Source organism: Salarias fasciatus, chromosome 10, assembly GCF_902148845.1.
Source record: "Salarias fasciatus chromosome 10, fSalaFa1.1, whole genome shotgun sequence".
Taxonomy (NCBI): Eukaryota; Metazoa; Chordata; class Actinopteri; order Blenniiformes; family Blenniidae; genus Salarias; species Salarias fasciatus.
The window spans coordinates 18,558,942-18,577,357 of record NC_043754.1 but is presented as its reverse complement, the minus strand read 5'-3'; the positions used below and the strand labels follow the sequence as shown (position 1 = coordinate 18,577,357).

At 40.0% G+C, this 18,416-nt stretch overlaps 2 protein-coding genes across 3 annotated transcripts; one reads left to right on the top strand and one right to left on the bottom strand.

The window, feature by feature from the left end:
• Positions 1-1,489: 1,489 nt before the first annotated feature.
• snrnp35 (small nuclear ribonucleoprotein 35 (U11/U12)) lies at positions 1,490-3,047 on the top strand. The gene has a single exon (XM_030101030.1). The coding sequence runs from the start codon at positions 1,569-1,571 to the stop codon at positions 2,265-2,267; it is 699 nt and encodes a 232-aa protein (XP_029956890.1). The 5' UTR covers positions 1,490-1,568; the 3' UTR covers positions 2,268-3,047.
• Positions 3,048-8,328: 5,281 nt separating this feature from the next.
• LOC115395551 (uncharacterized) lies at positions 8,329-12,511 on the bottom strand. Of its 2 annotated transcripts, XM_030101130.1 has the most exons (6): positions 12,394-12,511; positions 11,925-12,245; positions 10,330-10,665; positions 10,131-10,262; positions 9,999-10,045; positions 8,329-9,032 (listed from the first exon to the last, which is right to left on the bottom strand). In XM_030101130.1, exons 1-6 carry the CDS (start codon positions 12,437-12,439, stop codon positions 8,904-8,906), a joined length of 1,011 nt encoding a protein of 336 aa, XP_029956990.1. In that variant the 5' UTR covers positions 12,440-12,511; the 3' UTR covers positions 8,329-8,903. The 2 variants fall into 2 exon arrangements, with proteins under 2 accessions (XP_029956990.1, XP_029956989.1); XM_030101129.1 differs by lacking the exon at positions 8,329-9,032 and having other exon boundaries at positions 9,126-10,045.
• Between the last annotated feature and the right edge of the window lie 5,905 nt (positions 12,512-18,416).

The window sequence follows — 18,416 nt, the reverse complement described above, 5'->3', positions numbered from 1 at the left end:
CTTTCATTACTGACAGCCATAGTAGTCCATCCTGTAGACAACTGGCCCATGGAGAGATATAACTGATAAGTACTTTAGGATGCTATTGATCTGACTTATTTTTTAATAATTTGAAACTTTTTTTTATTGCTATTCTTTTATGAATATTATTTTAAATAGAGAACTCAAGAAATGCCATGACCAACAAGTTAAACATCCCAAAGCTGTTGATTTGCTGAGCAGTCATGAGAAAATGAGCACAAGACAAATGAGACACAGTTATTTCTCCTCTGAATACAGAATATACATAACACTTCCTAGTGACAATACCAGGCCTCTTCTCATCTAAAACTAAAAATCACGTTTACAGGCATACTCCGTATTTTTACAGGGTGTGGCACAGTGAGGTTCAAGGCACAAGCTTGTGATTAAAGGTTTGCTGATTTAAATCCTATCACTTGACAAGTTAACACTGTGACTCACTGAGAAAGATACCTGACTCTGATCAGCTCTTTGGGCACTGCATCATTACAGCTCACTGCTCTGAGTATGTTTAAATAAGGACAGGAAAGGTTAAATGAAGACAAATACATAAATTTATTTGTCACTTGGATTCTCTGACTTTAAAACATGAGTGTCACACAAATTGTAGTTCAGTTTAGTGTCACTTTAGTTTCCTCTTTGAGTTTTGTTGCATACAAAATTGAAGTTTTGCAAATCTGCTGACAGATCTGAAATTTTTGGTTGAAGTATTCAAATTCCCAAGACACAATTTCTGCTGCCCTCAACAAAACCACCCTCACTGGACTGCTTGATGTTAGTGATGCTTTTTATTCTGATGATGATGATTATTGTTATTATTATTATTATTATTATTAGTAGTAGTAGTAGTAGTACTCCACTTTACTATCAGATCCTGCAACTGCCACTGTGAAATAATTCTCAATAAAAGTGCCTTGAGATGATGAAATGAACAAAATTGAATTAAACTGAATCCTTCATGGTCCAGTTTTGACCTGCGGGACTTATGTTAGATACCACTACTCTGCAAGTTCGAAGTTGTCCAACTTATGTTCTTTTATTTGGGTTTATCAAAGTAAAAGTACCTAGACACAGCAGTTGTATTTAGCGCTATATCAATAAAACTGAATTAAAAATCGAATTGAATTGAATCTTGCTTTAAAAAAGATGATGATGAGCGGTTAATACACATCCATTTATGGAAATAATTCCCAGCAGTTGTGATTAAAATGAACCTATTTAATCAACTAGCTTTACAGACTCACTGTTTTAGTCTTCCAAAAATCAGCCTATGAGTAAGAATTTACAGAGCACTTGAGCATTTATATATTGATACTGTAAAGCCATTTTAATATGTTGTATATTTATTTAAAGTAATTTAAACATTAAAATAAAAAGCGCAAGCATCGCGCGCTCGGACACACTCGGGGTAGGAACCATTAACACCTGGTGGCCTTGTTTGATTACGGTATGCATTTCCCGACACACCAGTTGGTCTCTCGCTGTAGGTAAACATGGCGTAACTGCAGACGATTTTTAAAAGAGCAGACCCGCTCTTTCTGGTGAAAATGGTCGACTGGAACCGGATCGCGAAGGTGTACGACCCGCTGAAGGCGGGCAGCATCGACGGGACGGATGTGGAGCCTCACGACCGGGCGGTGTGGCGCGCGATGGGCGCGCGCTACAAGCCCAACAAGGGCGTCGTGGGCGACCCGCTGCTGACGCTTTTCGTATCGCGTTTGAACCCCCAGACGACCGAGGAGAAACTGCACCAAGTGTTCGCTAAGTTCGGGGACATCCAGCGGCTCCGGCTCGTCCGGGACATCGTTACCGGCTTCTCCAAATGTTACGCCTTCGTGGAGTACAAGGAGGAGCGGTCGGTGGTTCGAGCCCGCCGCGACGCCAACAAGCTGCTGGTCGACCAGCACGAGGTGTTTGTGGACTTCGAACAGGAGAGGACGCTCAATGGGTGGGTGCCGAGGCGGCTCGGAGGCGGACTGGGAGGGAAGAAGGAGTCCGGGCAGCTGCGGTTCGGGGGCAGGGACAGGCCTTTCCGCAAGCCCATTAACCTCGGTGCCGGCCCGGAGCAGCAGCGCGGAGGCGGAGGGAGGGACTGGGACAGAGGGGACCGGAGAGACCGGGAGGGAGGGGACCGGTACCGAGAGGCGGACTGGGGCAGCAGAGACAGGAGAGATGATCGGCACAGAGGCAGAGAGAGGGAGGACCACCGGTATAGAGACAGGAGCAGACACCGGGACCGCAGATGAAGATGATGATGATGATGATGAGTCTGGAATCGGTTTGTTCCAGATGCATCAAGGCACAGCCCCGCTTTCTCACTGTGGATCCTCAGAAGCTGGACTTGCTGATGGTCTTGTTGGGGTTTCATAATTCTATTCGGTTGTTTCGAAATGCATTCTAAGCTTCACGACCTTCTCATCAGTGGTTCAAACTGATGCAACAACTTGGATGAACAGTTTGGATGCCTTGCAACATCTGCTGTGAATGGTATTTTTTTATATCCCAAGAAAACCAAATTTAGCTACTTTTCAATAAAAGCTGTCATATTGCAACTATGGCTTGTTTCAATGCTTAAGACATTTCAGCATTATTACAGCATGCTAAGATTTTAGTTGTGTTTACAGTAAAAACAACAGACAATCTGAGATTGCACATGAGCCTTTGGCTTATTCTCAGATTGATCAGATCACAGTATGCAGTAATTACTCTTGTGTTTGAGCAAATGTAGGTTAATGTCTTTTCCCGCTCATTAAAAGCAGATAAAGTTTCCGTTGTGACTCACCAGATGAATTGTTTTCTCTCAAATTCACCACAACCGCGTCTGAAGTCATCAATATTCAGCCTGAATGGTCTGGATTGAGCATTAGCTTATTACATTATTTCCAATGACTTCACTGCACATCCTGTTGGTTTTTTTTTTCTGTCTCAGCATTATGACTCCATTAGCTCACCAGATCGACTTCCTGCTGGGAAATTCATCACCCGTTGGTCCAAAATCAAGATGAGTCAAGAGCTGAAGTAGAAGAGTACTGCTGCATCATGGAACTGAAAACCAGAGTGATGAGATAACGATCCCATAATTATCCCTTTATGTTTATTCGGATTGTAATTCATTTTAATAACATCTTCACCTGAAGAAGCTTAGACAAAAGCAATGTGATGTTACTCCAACAAACACAGGAAACAAATAAAACAAAATAACAAATAGGACACATGCAACCTTTGTTTCTTAGGCACTGTATCTCATCACCTCCCACTAAAAAGTCATGTTGGGTTGTCCAGATGAAGCCGCTCTCTGCCTGCCAGCCAGCCTGGGATTCACAACAGGCCAGCCGGGGTAAGTCTCCCTCTGGACAGTCCTGAACTCAATCCTGTGAATCAGAGCACACAGTAGCAGATTACATGCTTGTTGACACAGTCATGTTGACCAGGCCCTTACCTGAAAGCGGGGTTAATGCCGATGTTATCAGGCTGCGGGAGGGCCGGTGTTCGCCTCCTGCGGCAGGAGGATGGAGGAGGGAAGTCCTTCTGATACTGAGACTGCATCGCTGTAGGGTTTTGTTTCACTGCTACTGACTTTATGTGATCACAGTCCCCTTCTTCATCATCCTCTCCTGGCTCCCTCTCATTGCTGTTTTGTCTTTCTGTCTGTCTCGAGGATGTGGAACGAGAATGGTGGAAGTCTCGCTGTGTGTCCGGGGCATTAAGGTGTCCTAAAGGGGAACCACAACCAGGTTTAAAAAGCTACATCAAGCTTAATTGTCTCATTAGAAACAGATGTGAAAGCTGAGATCAGTCATTCCATTGTCTTTCAGATCTAGGGTTTTGTTTTCCAAATAGGCCCATGTAACAAGCTGAGTTAGCAGACAGAGAACAGGAATCTGCAAAGTGGAAATATCTGCTGTATCTTAAAGGTCCAAAGTGATGGAATCAATCCATTTACTATGTTACCTTGAAATGTGCTGTTACTGTAATACAACACAAAGTCACTGATGCTATCATCTTTCATGGATCGCACCAAATTGTTCTGCTTTGTTCTCTTGCATAAATTTGTGGAAAGTAAAGGAGGATCTGGGGAATGAAATTCATTGATCTGCAATACATCCCTCCACAGACATCACAAAATCCTTGGTGGACGATTTTTAAACTTTTCTTTTGCATTTCAGCTTTGCTCTTCATATATTACTCGTTTTTTTTCCTGGCAAAACTTGGCATATATATTTTCTTGGCGGTGTGCTCTATTTGAGGTACATCAATTATTACTCCAGCATAATCCCCAAAGTATCATATATTGTGTATTGCATTTTTTTCTGACTTCCCCATCATATTAAATAGAAATGCTGCTCACTTCTACAGTCATTCATTCATAAAAGTATTTTATGTCTCGGGTGAGATTGGGCGATCGACCTTGCACTCGGTTCTGTTGTGGGATGGGTCTGAAGCAGAAAGCCTCCCGTGATGTGGTTTCCATTTTAGCAGGAGTGTCTGGGTACAGCAGCAGTCCTGGGGAGACAACAGGCAGTGCGGGCAGCAAAGTGGGTATTAACAGCGTCTGGTTGTAGATAATATCTGTGCTCTGTCATGGAAATACTGGACTTCAAATGAGAGCATTCAGAAAGGTTAGACTTTGATGTTGCTGCTGCAAAAAAACATTTTTAATTCTTTCTTCCCTTTTTTTTTTATTCTAGCGGCACTGCTGTGGTGATTACAACTAACAAAAACTCCCTCCCCTAATTGTTTTACTGAAATCTGCCCAATCAGGGAGATTTTGCTATTTGCAGTTCAGGGAACATGTAAGCTCATTTATTTCGTCTTTAAACCTCATTTGCTTTGACTTATAAAGAATGTCATCTATTCCCGCAGGTCTCATTTCTGTTTCAGGATCGGTTCCCACCAAATGTGCAGACATAATTTACCAGATCATAAACAATGAGGCTACTTCAGTACAATGTTATTGTGGTTATTCTTATAATGGGAGCCGAACATCAACTTTTTAATGCTTCCTGAAGTCATCAGTAACAAAGAAAAAGACATTACAAAGTTTTCCATGGATGAAAACACATCGATCTGAAGCACTAAAGCTAAAAGTCGGCAATGATCTCAGAACATCAACAAGTTCATCTGAGGTTGAGGCACGAAGTAACAGCAAAGCATTACCTGCCACTGCTGGTGGCTCTCCCCGGTAGGGTCGAGAGCGCAGAAAGAATTCGTGGTGTCGACGGGGGCGTTGCAGGTTGGCATTTTCGAAGAACATTTTGTCTCTTGGCTCCAGGATCACTGGCTTTAAAAGAAGATTGAAATCGATAATGTCTGATGGTACAAAGACTCTGAAAGCTGCCACGGGTAAAAGGTTTTCATTTGTAGATAGAAGGTTGTGAAAATCTGGAATTCCAATAGCTGCTCTGAAGAATTTCCTTCATTACTTACCTTATGAGTCGAAAAAGAAGCAAATGTTGCACAAGCTGACTGTGTCTGAACTGTCTACATTTCTGCACACTGTGAGTGTGTGTGTGTGTGAGAGAGAGAGAGAGAGAGAGAGAGAGACTATGAAATGAGCTGCTTAAAGCCTGTTTACTGCAGTAGTCATGGTGTTTTATTCTTCTCCTGTGAGTGACAGCTACAGTAGGTGCAACTGGGACAATAAAGCGACCGAACAACTCAGTGGGAGCTGCTGGGAGTTTCACAGCAGCTCAGAGGAAGGTTTCAAACAAATTTTTTGTTTTTTGTTTTTTAAAGAACTTGTAGGCAACATTTCCCAGCAAGCTTGAGTCACTAAGCTGTGCACTGTTATCAAGATTACTTGTCAATGTCATGTCTTGAATGAGAGAATACTGTAAAATCCACATAGGAATGTCTCATAATGGAATGAATTTGGCTGTAAGTGAGTTAAGTCACACACCGGTTTGACTAAAAGGACAAAACATTAAGCAAAAAGTTTCTGGCTGATTCTCTTGTTACCCTGGAGTGCTTGGCTACTGTTCAGCAATGCACAGTGCCTCTCTCTCTCTCTCTCAGCTGGCAAGGGTCCCAGCTCTATTTCTTTCTTTCTTTTTTTCTTTTCTTTCACATTCGAGGACCTGTTTTGACCTGTAACTTCACATCTTTGTAACCTTATCCTTGAACACACACACGCACGCAGGCGCACACACACTCGGTTTTCTCGCTATTCTCAGTAACTGTGTTCAATTACTATAAATAGCCATCATTATTACTTTTCTTTGAATTTCATCACTTTATCATATTATATATAATCTACAACTTCGCTCAAACATTGTTTGTTTTAGTTTTTTTTTAACGTGCGCTTTGTAAAATGTGAAATACTTTCTAAGTTTGTTAGAATATTTGGATTTTTCCAGTGATTTTATTCAGAAGTTGTTTTGTATTCAATAGCAGCAATGCTCGAAGCAAACATGTGTTGTTTCCGTTCCAAAGATAAAAGCCTCTTTTAGGCTGTTACTCCTTTTATCACAGAGCCCTTTGTTGAGATTTTTAGCTGACTCCGCACTTCCAGCATTTTCGCCTCAGATAAGATGTAAACTGGCAAAATAAAGCTTAAGCTTCCCTCTGGACTCTCTGGATTTGATGTGAAATCTGTCACTTCAGATTAACCTAATTTACATGAATGTTTTCATTTCAATCATGGTAATTAGAAGATGTTTCACAATCTAAGGATGATTCAATAATCTTCTGTTCTGTTGGGAAACATGAGGCAGTGAGGCTCTCAGCCCTGAAAGGCCCCTCACCTCTTTGGCTCGTGGTCAATTTGAGTGTTACTCTATTACTTGAGACTCCATATTCTCTGATGGTTGTGTTCAGCTCAGTGGGCACCTCGATTTGAAGTATTTCCTAAAATGTATCCGAGTAGCATATGTGGACGCAATTTTATGGACAGTGCAAGTAAACACTCTGTCATGTTTGAGACATATGAAGGCAACTACAGGAATAAAAAAATGAAGAAAACTGAGGCACACCAGAGACATCTTACCATTTCTTCTCCTCTGTAGAGTACATAAATAACACAAATGTTTTTATTTTCATAATTATGATGTAAATTAATTATTATCATGTAAAATACTGTCATTATTTCCACCTACACTCATAATCAATCATAAAATATCACTCTTTGTTACTCTTTGGAATACAGTATACATTCTGTCTTAGGCACCAGTGGTGCAGTGGTTAGCACGTCCAACCCCAGGAAACATGTCCCTGTCTGGAGCATGGTTGGTTTGGTGATATTTTTGGACTTTGCGTGGTCTCACTGTACATGAGCAGGTTTTTGTCCAGACACACAGGTTTCCTCCCACAGCTCAGAGCGTGTGTGTGTGTGTGTGTGTGTGTGTGTGTGTGTGTGTGTGTGTGTGTGTGTGTGTGTGTGTGTGTGTGTCTGACTGCATTCGCCCCAAGTCAGTTGGTGAAAGCGGCATAAAATATGGAGGGATGGATGTAAATTCTCATGTATTTATATTGCAAGGCATGGATTTTCACATCAACCTCTGATACACGTGTTTTTCTTCATTGCCCTCTACAACCCTTTTTATGTTTTCCACAATGTTTCAGTCTCATTTTTCCTCCCTAACATTTAACTAATTTAAATGGTGTTTTTTTGTTTTTGTTTTTGTTTTGTTTTTTCAAGTAACAAGCAGAATGGAGGTGAAGCGGTCCTGTTGTTACTGCTCCTCTGCTACTGCTGTTTTCTGTTGGGGATGAAAACAAGCCAAACACAGTCAAACCAGCCGCCACTAGGTTTCCGTCTGCCTCTTTATACTGAATAATACGGTAAGACAGCAGGAAGGAGACAGTTTGGATAGATTTCAAAGTTAGATAACAATACTATCCACTTGATTTCAGATAAACTTCACTTGAACATTTTGAGTTTCCAATTCCATTCCAGCTCAAACAGAACCCCAAAATTGATAAAATTTAGTAATATCTCCACTTTTCCACTTGATTTCAAACTAATATTACATATTCAACACTATTTTTTGCAATCCTAAGTAATACATCTTTTTTTAATGGTGTTTAACGCCATTAAAGTCTTATTGAAGTTAATTCAGTCACTCCAAACTATAGAATCACATAACTGGTTGGAAAGAATAAGAATTTTATAATTTATAGAACAATTTATAGCACACACAGTGGTTTTCTATAGTTGTTTTTAATCCAAACAGTCCTTCTAATGGATTACTGTGGACTGAGTGAGAAGAGGCAATGTGATGGAAGTAGAACTCTTGAAGACACCGAGAGAGTTTTACATTGTTTATTCAATTTTATTTATATAGCTGTAAATACAATACAGTCATTTCATGTGCGAACAGGCTGCAGGAGAGAGAGTGGCATGCAATCATGACCCATCACTGTATGGACAGTGAGAGAGGAAAGACGCTCAGCGTCGTCTAACGGCAGTCTAAAAGCAGAATTTGTACTCGTTATTTTCACATCAACTCCTCCATGACTGTAAAGGATGTAAGCTCCATTCATTAAAAAAAAAATTAAAGACTGCATGAGCCTCCACAACTGAAAGTGAAAAAGAAAAGAGTTAACATCAATAGAAGAAATCATCGTCATATATTAGGGACTTTCCCCATTACTTTCTTCCTGTGCTATTCATAGATACAGCAGGCTACACACACAATAAAATAAAGATTTAAGTCCACCTTAGACGACGATTCAAAAAGATGATATCTGACATCTTTCCAAACCAAACATTCATCTTTCCTGAAAAAATGCTGTTTTTCTGGCAAAACATACTTTGACACCGCGGCAATAAAACTTCGTGGGTTTCCAAATAGTCATGATTCATTCAACTTCTACTGATATGAACAAAAATGCACAGGGTCAAAGGTGAACGGGGTTAGAAGGGGAATGCAACGACAGCAAAATCAGTCCATGTCTGACGATTTGACGCCGGCGTAAACTGTCTCTTCCCCCGTGTTCCTCTGCCTCCGGCTTGTACCACGGCCCTTTTTAAAGTCCAGAGCGACGTACTGGACGGCACCTGGCTCCTCATTCTGTTAAAAAAAAAAAAGAGAAACCACAGTACAGTATCTAAAAATAGCTGAGCACAATCAGGTCAGGAACTTTAACTATTTATAAGACATCCATTGTGGCTACTCAGAGTGTTATCTAGACATTGTATTGACTTGAATTTCCACATAACAGTTTAATCATGGATTATATGACTGACATCAATGTAATGTAATTAGTTTTGTAAGAACCAAGATGAAATTATTATAATGACAGAATTGTGTTACTGAGTGAGATAGTGTGTTGAAAAATGATTGATGTTTTTCCATGTATTGGATTAGTCCCAGCTATTCACTCATATAAATTCCCAGGTTTTGCAGACGTTGTCCTAAATGAAAGATATTATCCAGTGAGCAGCAGTTCTCTGGGTGAAAATGCTTTGTTGAAACCCAAAGAATGAACAGATTGAGACTTTAAAACTGCAACGAGACCTGAAAGAACCACTGGTTACAGCCACCGTGTGCAGGAGGGCGAAGTCTGAAGCTGATGGTCTAAAGCAGCGGAAGACACTGGGTGTCGCTGCAGTCAGCCGAGAGCAGGAAACTGAGGCTCTGCTTCACACAGCAGGCTCAACAAAACTGAACTGTAGAAGACTGGGAAACTCTGTGAAGGCCTGATGAGTCTCTGTTTCTGCTGGATTTTGGTGTAAACACCATGAAATGACTTGGAACAAACAGTTCAGCCGTTGAGGATGAGATTTTCTTGGCACGTTTTATGCTCCACAGTATCAGTGGTGGCGAGTGTATATATGCTTATTTCAGGTTATATAAACTGCTTCCAGAACAACTCATTGCACAAGTAAATAGCAACCATGAAAACCTTCTCCAGTGAGGAAGCATATCAAATGCAGTGAGGACACATTTATTCAGCAGAATTCTGAACAGGCAAGCTTGTCTTTTTTTAACCCTCCTGTTGCCCTGTAAGCATTTCATGAGTGTGTTTGAACTGACCTGGATGTCAGAGGTGTACACAGGAGCTCTCTGCTGACGCTGCGACCCTTTAAAGAAGTGAGATTTCGTAATCATCCGCGCATATTGTGGAAACAACACGCCGTGTCTTTGGTGAAGAACAAAGGATCAAACCTTTAGACTGAAGATATTTTCTCCTCAGCTTTTGGAAAAGGACGCCAAACAGGACGAGGTTCAGGACCACGGACAGGAGCAGAGCTGCAATGACCAGATGCATGTGGACGGGGTAAACCTCACACGGACTTCCTGCGGAGAAACACAGCATTTAGTACCTTGGTGCCGAAGAAATATAAGTAACCTTAATATTTCTAACCTTGGACATCAAGATTTGTTCCTTTCCCAAACATGATCTCCCCGCAGGAGGCCACGGCGCAGTAGTACATCCCCGAGTCAGACGGCTTCACGCCGCTCTTGGATAAACTGTACACACAACTCTTCGCGGTGGAGCCAGACGGCTGCACGCAGTGGCCGCTGTGGGAGTGGACGTACAGGAGGCCCAGGTGTGGCTCTGCCGAGTCCTTCTTGAACCAGTAGACGCTGTGTTCAGCGTCGCCGTTTCCAGGCAGCACGGTGCACTTCAGGGTGACCGACGCTCCTCGCTCCACGGACAGCGAGTCGGACTGCTGGAGGAAAGACATGCGGCTCTGGTCTGGAGAGCAGAACCACATTCACTTCCTTTATCCACCGAGGAAGAAGGCTGCGAACAATTTACTCAACAGTGTAGATGAAAACATCTGAACCAAATGAAGAACTACCTCTTTAGATATGGAATTGATCATATTTTTTAAGGTAGTTTCATCAGACAACTAAGGCCTGTCTGTAATTTAAATATATACAAAATAAGAACATACATTATTGACTCTAAACAGTTGAGGGAGGGCCAAAATCACAATTTTCCACATTTGTAGTGTTAAGAAATGTGGATACTGATAGATATTTCTCACAGATAAGTAGTTTTAAAAAGTGATGATATTGTGTTTACACACTCTGTATACCATACATGATAGAACAAGTAACAGCAAGTTAATATAATCCATTTTATACTTTCTTTTTTCAAAGAAAATTGTATCACAGGTACATTGAGAGCTAACTAGGACAGACCTGATATACATGACTCACGGCCTTGTGGTTTTCCCTGACGACGTAAAGTCAGCGAGAATTTATTTATCAAAACAAAAATAAATGACTTTAATGACTGCAGCAGAAATTAGGTGGCAGCTTAAATTTTTTCAGTTCATATCATTTTTTCCCAACGATGCTTCAACTTTGACTTATATATCTAAGTATTTATTTCCTTAAGTCTAAGGAAGAAAGAAACATTTTTTGAATCATTATTACTGAATAAAAACAGTTGCTAAGCCCTAGACAAAGGTGTATGGTTCATTTTGTCAAAAACAACTCAACAGTGTATCTATTTTTGTGCAAAGCTTTGAGACATTTTAGAAATTGCACATAAGGAATATTAATCTCACCCCAACTTTTCAGTCTGTAATGCATTTTTTCATTTCAATTTTGAACGAAAAACAAACAAACGTAAGTTTCTCTAATATGCTAGTTCATCAAATGAAAGATTGACTTGCTATGAAGGCAAAGTTCACCGTTATTATCACTGTCAATCCCACATTTCTCTGGTCGACATAGGAAAAGCTTATTTGAGAGTATGTGGCTGTCAAAGGCGTCAATAAATCATTAGGGGGAAAGGGGGTCTGGTCCCCTCATAAGACAAAAAATAGATTTTGCCCCCCAAAATCTAAATGGAATTTTTACTTCTGGTAACTTTTCACAAGTAATCAACATATGATGGGTCGCTTTTTTAGAATCAAAGCTTTGCAATCATATTCTACAATAAAAGGATAAGAACTGTGGCTTCATCCATCAATAGAGTACAAATATTCTTGAATGAATTACCTCTTAAGGCCAAGAAAGTCCCTTTGTTAAGTTTAGTGATCTTGATGTTGGTTTCTCCACAGTAGTACATGGCTGAATCTGAGTACTGCACATCGGAGATGTTCAGATGGTAGAACCCGTCTCCAGCATAAAGGGTAAACTGTTTCTCAGTGAAGCTGTTGTAGAAGGTGGGAGCGTCAGGCGCATGTTTGTAGAAGGAGAAGATGAGCCGAGGCTGCTCCCCTGCGACCTGCCTGTACCAGCACAGGTAGTTCGCAGTGGAACTATAGTAGCAAGGCAAGGTCACGTTGTCCCCGAGGTTGACATAGAGCAAAGTACCACCTGGAAGTAAGAAGGGTGTTAGTGATCACCGTTGGCTCACACAATATCACAGATTAAAAAACACAAACAGTCTTTTCTGAGGCTCTGTGACCCACGGCTTCCAAATCACAGGTAAAACTCATAATGAGCATTAACAAAGCACACTTACAGGCACCGAGGAGGAGATTCAGGTGTAAAATGAACGAGAGCATCATTCACGTTGCGGTGTTCAGACTCTTTCAACAACAAGGTCAGAAACAGAAGTACACCCTCAGCTGATAAAAGGATTTTATGAAGCCCTGGCGTCAGAAATGTGGGTGGCAGTCCACATACCAAAGGAAGTGAGACACTTCGACTTTGCAATTCCTTACGAGCGGCACATTTTGACATATTTCAACTTAACATGTCTCGAACATATTTCAGTGACAAAAGTGCCCTGCATGATATGATATGGTTTGTCAGGTTAGTTTACGCTCTGTCAGAATTTGTGATATGTTTTCCAGTTCATGTCAAGCAACAGATGTTTTAGCCATTTTAAAGTCTGTTGGTAGAGACAGAAAATAAGTGCTAATGGAAATCCTCTTATAGCTGAATTGAACTACTTTTTTCTTGAACTGTTAACATATCAAATGCACTCAGACCTATCTGTGTGTCATGGGCCAAATTGTTCTGAAAAGCAGGAGTGGTGGGATCAGTAACTCAGTAGCATCACAGCACAATAAGCATTACAAGTTCACATTTAATTTCACTCATATTTACAAAACCTGAACAATCTGGCATTTACAAGAAAATTCCATTTTTCAACAATATGCTTCCTTGAGTCAAGCCAAGAGAAATTCAGTTCTGTCAGTTGCAGAATTTGTCAGCACTGATGCTTCTGAATACTTTCACAGTTAGACTTTGATGCTGATGATTCTCTGCTTGAAAAAAGGTGTAAACCCTGCTGCATTATTCATTTCAGTGTTGTGCAAAGTCATCCCAGGTGTTGATTAGACCCTCTGCTGGGTCACATTTGTCCACTGATCCATGTTTGACACACCTGGCATAGAGTAACATGTGCCTGGATAGAGATGTACTTCACAACCGGACACTTGAGCAGCAGAACAGCAGAAAAATGAAGTTAGTCTGGATTATTCACATTAGTTTATTGACCTTATTTCGATGTCCCCAAGGCTGCACAGCTGTGTGTCTTTCTTGTTGCACACAAACTAAAATTCTTAAAAGTTACCAAATATTGTCACATCAAAAGGTTTAAGGGTCAGAGGTTTTCATGGTTTGCAGATGAACATTTCCTGCCGTGTGTGTTCCATGATATGATGGATATGGTTCATCCTTCTTTTCTTACTGTCAGTTTCATAAGGGCTAGCTCGTCTAAAGCTGTGTTTTAAGTATTCCACGGAAGAATTGAACTTTTCCACTATGCTCTGCTCTGTTATATTTAATCTCTTTTGCAGTAAGTGTGCAGGTGACACAGCATGTCTAACACCACCCAACGTTTTGGTATTGTGATGGGGATAATGTTCTTCCATGTGATTCTTTTTAAAATATATGATGAATTGTTCATTAGTGTGTAACATTCATATTTATTTTCATCAATATACCCGAAGTTCTACAAGTGCAATCTCGTCAAATGAGATAGCCAATCACATTAAAGGAGGGGTGGGGTGTTCTTCTTAAATAAGAGTAAAACAGCGCCACCCCATCTCAATTCATTTCCAATGTGTGGCCATATGTGGTATTGCACTGTAAACAATCACGTGAAACTAATCAACGCTGATTAGATCTCAGCCATACCGCAATACTTGGGCCGGTATTTGTTCAAGTTCGACAAAATTCGCATGTGTAATGTCATCTAAACCCTGAGGAAAAAATATTAAATAAGGCAGTCTTCTGAGAAACTTGACTTTTTGCGAGAGGAGAACGTCTGAAAACATGAAGAGAAGAAGCTGCATTGTGCTAATTGGGAAAATGCACCTGATAACGTCGAATTTGCAACACGAACTCCAGAAATGATCAACAAGAAAGAAAAGTGCAACACAGATTCAGGTAGGCCAAACCAATATGTACATTCGTTCAATTTCCCCCAACAAACTGATAACTAAATGCTGCTTGAAAAGATTTATAGAGCTGGCTCAGTCTTTTGTGTGTTTTATTTTTTAATTCTTAAAACAAACGTTAAGTTCATGTAAATGCTGCTTGTGTGTTTGTAGAATGGTTTTTGCTTTGCACTAATCTGGATGACTGCTGCATTATTGACTCTCCTGCTTTTGGAAATTGACCTTTTTAGACAAAGTATAAGTAATACAGCATGGCATCAGCCTACAAAGCTGCAGAATGTGCAGGAAGCTTCAGTCGTGTGGCCTAAATGATCTGTAGGCCTATGTGTCATTCTTGGACTTGAAGTTCAAAGCTGTGTGGTTTCGAAGCTGAGCTGAAGTGCAGTGTCCCTGTTGCTGTTGCTTTTGTTTTGAGCTGTGTGACCATAATGGAAAATGCTTCTGTGGGTGCAGTGTGGTTCGTTTATATTTAGCATGCAAAGATAGACACATGAGTGATGAAGTCTTCTGAGAAAAAAAAAAAAAAATCAAATCAAACTCAGTATAAGCACAAAGATTAAGAGAATGTGCCTCTTGCTTTGTACAAGTCACAAACCCTGTAAAACTGCTGTGACTCATCCTGTCAAATCTGCAGATTTTCAGAGGAATTCATGAAAAATAAAAGTTCCCCATTTAAAGATCCAGCTGATGAAGAGCACCATATGTAAAGCTGGCTTCTGTTATTTAGTTGCTGGAGATGTCAGAGCTCACCGTGACATTACTACGTTATTTTTGAAACATTGATTATGGAAAAGAAATAATTTTGAACATCTAAAACACATCTTTGTGTTTGTGTCTGGCTACAGACATATATATTTTGTTGTAGAACTGAATTTCCATCCTTTAAATATTTTGAAGTTATAAAGGCATCTGGATTTCATGTAAATAAGTGTACTCAAAGTTTCAGCTATTTTGGGAAATCAGGTGGCTTTAGCACATTACAAGAGTCATTCATCATGTGGTCCTCTGTGGTCATGGTCTGATTCACTGATCACCTGATTCCCTGCTCAGTAAAAAATACAGTTTAGATAAAATCATGAGACTCTCCACGTTCTTCAGCCTTCCTCCTCCAGGGGGCACTGCAGGACTCTGTTACTGGAGTGTTCAGATTCAGGAACAGCTTACATTTAACTGTGTTTGCAGGGTGATGTTGTTATATATGCTCTTGTGTGTTTGCACACTTTATAATCATTTTTAATGCCATGTTGGTTTTTTTTTTTTGTCTGTGACTCAGACCATGACTGGTATCATTGACTAAATAAACAGCAATTTGGATCGAAAGAATAAAACACAGCTTGGCTCAACTTTATATAAAACAAAGTGAATTCCTTATATATATATATATATATATATATATATATATATGTATATATATATATATATATATATATATATATAAAAATCCATTAATCCATGAAGTCTATGATTTATTTATACAGAAATGGGAGGTTTCCACATTCAGTTATTACTGATGTAATTTAATCACTCTGAAATTAGTGACCTGCAGCGTGACAGATATTATCTGGTATTGTCTGATGTTTGACCCTTCATTGCAACTGAACTGTCATTTAGCAAGGAGAAAATGCAAACATTTGTGTCCAAATGTAAGAATAAATGCTAAAGTCATCAGAAAAAAAATTCAAGCAAAGTGCAAATATATCGTCACTGACTATTTTTAATGTGCTTGTTGAATAATAAAAACAGAAAAGTAACAGTATCTTCAAATGTGTGATGATATTGTTCAATTATACTTAGAAATGTAGAGTTTTCTCAAATGAAAGGGGAATATGTTACTATTCACTATCATGTTGCTGCTTGAAACACGTTTGTTAGGGGGCCTCTAAACAGTAAAATGTTGGACCTCCACCCTAGAAATAAACATAACCAATAGACATTTCCTTCATTTGCTTATGTTTGATACTTTGAAACATAGGAAAAAAAAATTTTCCTCTTTCACTTCATGTTAATTTTCTGGGTAAGACAGGATGGATATTTCATGGTGCTTGACCTTCTTCTAAAACAATCAGGAGAGGCCATATTGTTAAGCAGTCATGTTCTGTTTTGGCTCAAACATGCTGTATATATGAACTTTGAGAAAATGAGAAAATGATGCTCCCGTTTCTGATTCTCTGTGGAATATGTAAGTATTGATCTAACATGTATTGAACACATGGCGCCACTTAAAATAACAAGTGATGGGTTATGTTACAGCAACAGATGAAAGTTTCTGACTCAGTTCACCTGTCAGCTGTGATCCGGTTGGAGGGTTCAAACTGGCCTCGGGGGTGAGATCTGCTGCAGTCGGGGTAAATGTGACTTTGCACGGTGTCTGCGATACCCGAGGAGCGATATTGGGAGCCGCCAGAGCTCCGGTCCTCTTTATTTATGAATCTGACAAGACATTTGAAGCCAGCTGGAAAAGAACCCACGTTCATTTGTGCAGAAGAACGACGGGGAGAATAATTTACACATTTCTGATGTCCGTCTGTCAGATTCAGCTTACACACCAACGTAACGGAGAAGATGTCTTCCTGAGTGTTGAAGGTACTGTGATACTCTTTCATTTATACAAGTACGAGTACATCGTATATATTCGGGATTCGTTACGTCGTGTCAGTTTGTTTCCCAGTGTCAAATGTGCCATTCATACCTGTTTTGAATTTATGTATATTTCCTTATTAGGAACATGTTAACATAATAGTTAAGGAAGTCAGCTATTTACATAGCAGGCATGTCTTTGTGGTTTGAGAGAAAGGTGGTGTGCACCTGTACATACACAGGGGGAACATGCAAACTTGACACCGAGGCCAGTCAGGCTGCAGGATCATGCTGGTTAGACTAAAAATAACCCCAGCTCTACCAAACTTAGCCTGATGTGGTTCAGTTTCCTGTCGTACATAAATGCATTCATGAAATCTGTTGATCCTCAGAGAAGTGTGTAGTTCTGTTGCTGTCTGCATGAGTGGTTGTGACAATTCAGAAAGTATTTCTATAAGACGGACTAAACTGCGTTGCAAGAGTAGTAAAGTGTCAGTAAATGTGCATTTTGTACAAATAACGTGGACTAAAAAGAGCAAGTGGTGAAGATTTTATTCTTTTTTAGCTTTTTACCTGAAAGAGAACAATGTATTTTAGAACAAAATGATTGAACCCCAGAGCCTAAGTGATATTCTCAGGCTGTCTCTTCATGCTGTTGAGTTAAGGTATTTCAATTTAGGAATTGGTTTAATTGTGCTGACAATCGAGAAAAAGTCTGATAAATGTATTATTTAACATTTTATCAAGTGTTTTTCTTGCAGTTAGTGTTTAGCACTGTTGCCTAGCCTGGACAAGGCTCGGTTATGAGCAGATGACCTGTTCCACCTCTTGATTCTCAGATAAAACCCTCTTTAAGATTTTTCACAAACCCAACTCTTGTTCATTTAACTTTTCAAGTAATAGTTGATCAAATGCAGTTTCTTATTAGACCACATGATCTTTTTGAGAAGATTGTGAAGTTAAACATGTTTAAGGGTAAATCAAGCTCAAAATACACTTTTTAAAAAGGTTTTGTTTCCTGTAGGACCCAACCAGCGAGGAACCTGCCTCCCTCACGCACGTGATGGAGAACACACTATTTACTGGCTCAGGTACAGATCTCTTTTAGGACCAGAGTCAGTGTGAGCCTGTCTTTTCGAGAAGCTGAACGTGATCCCGTTTGATGCTGAGACTTGCTACTGTGCTGTGGCCTCCTGTGGGGAGATACTGTTTGGTCGAGGGAGCAGCCTGTTCATCGTGAATCACCACGAGGTGCAGATAAAAATTGTAGCCTGGCTGAAGATCATCAGGACGGGAGGTTTCTTTCTCCTTCTGGTGGTTTGTCTCTTTGTGGCAACAAGAGGTGTGGAAATCTCTGATGGAGAGACAAATCTGTTAAAAGAAATTTTAAAGCTGGTGTTTTTCTTGGCTAAAATGTAACTTTTTATCATTAGTGTCGTAAGTAGTGTAGTTCTTGTTTGCATACTAACGGTATGTCATCACATAAGAAAGAAGCACATTATCCATGTTTATTATACTTTGGGGTGAAAATACCATATGCCTGGATATTAATATAATA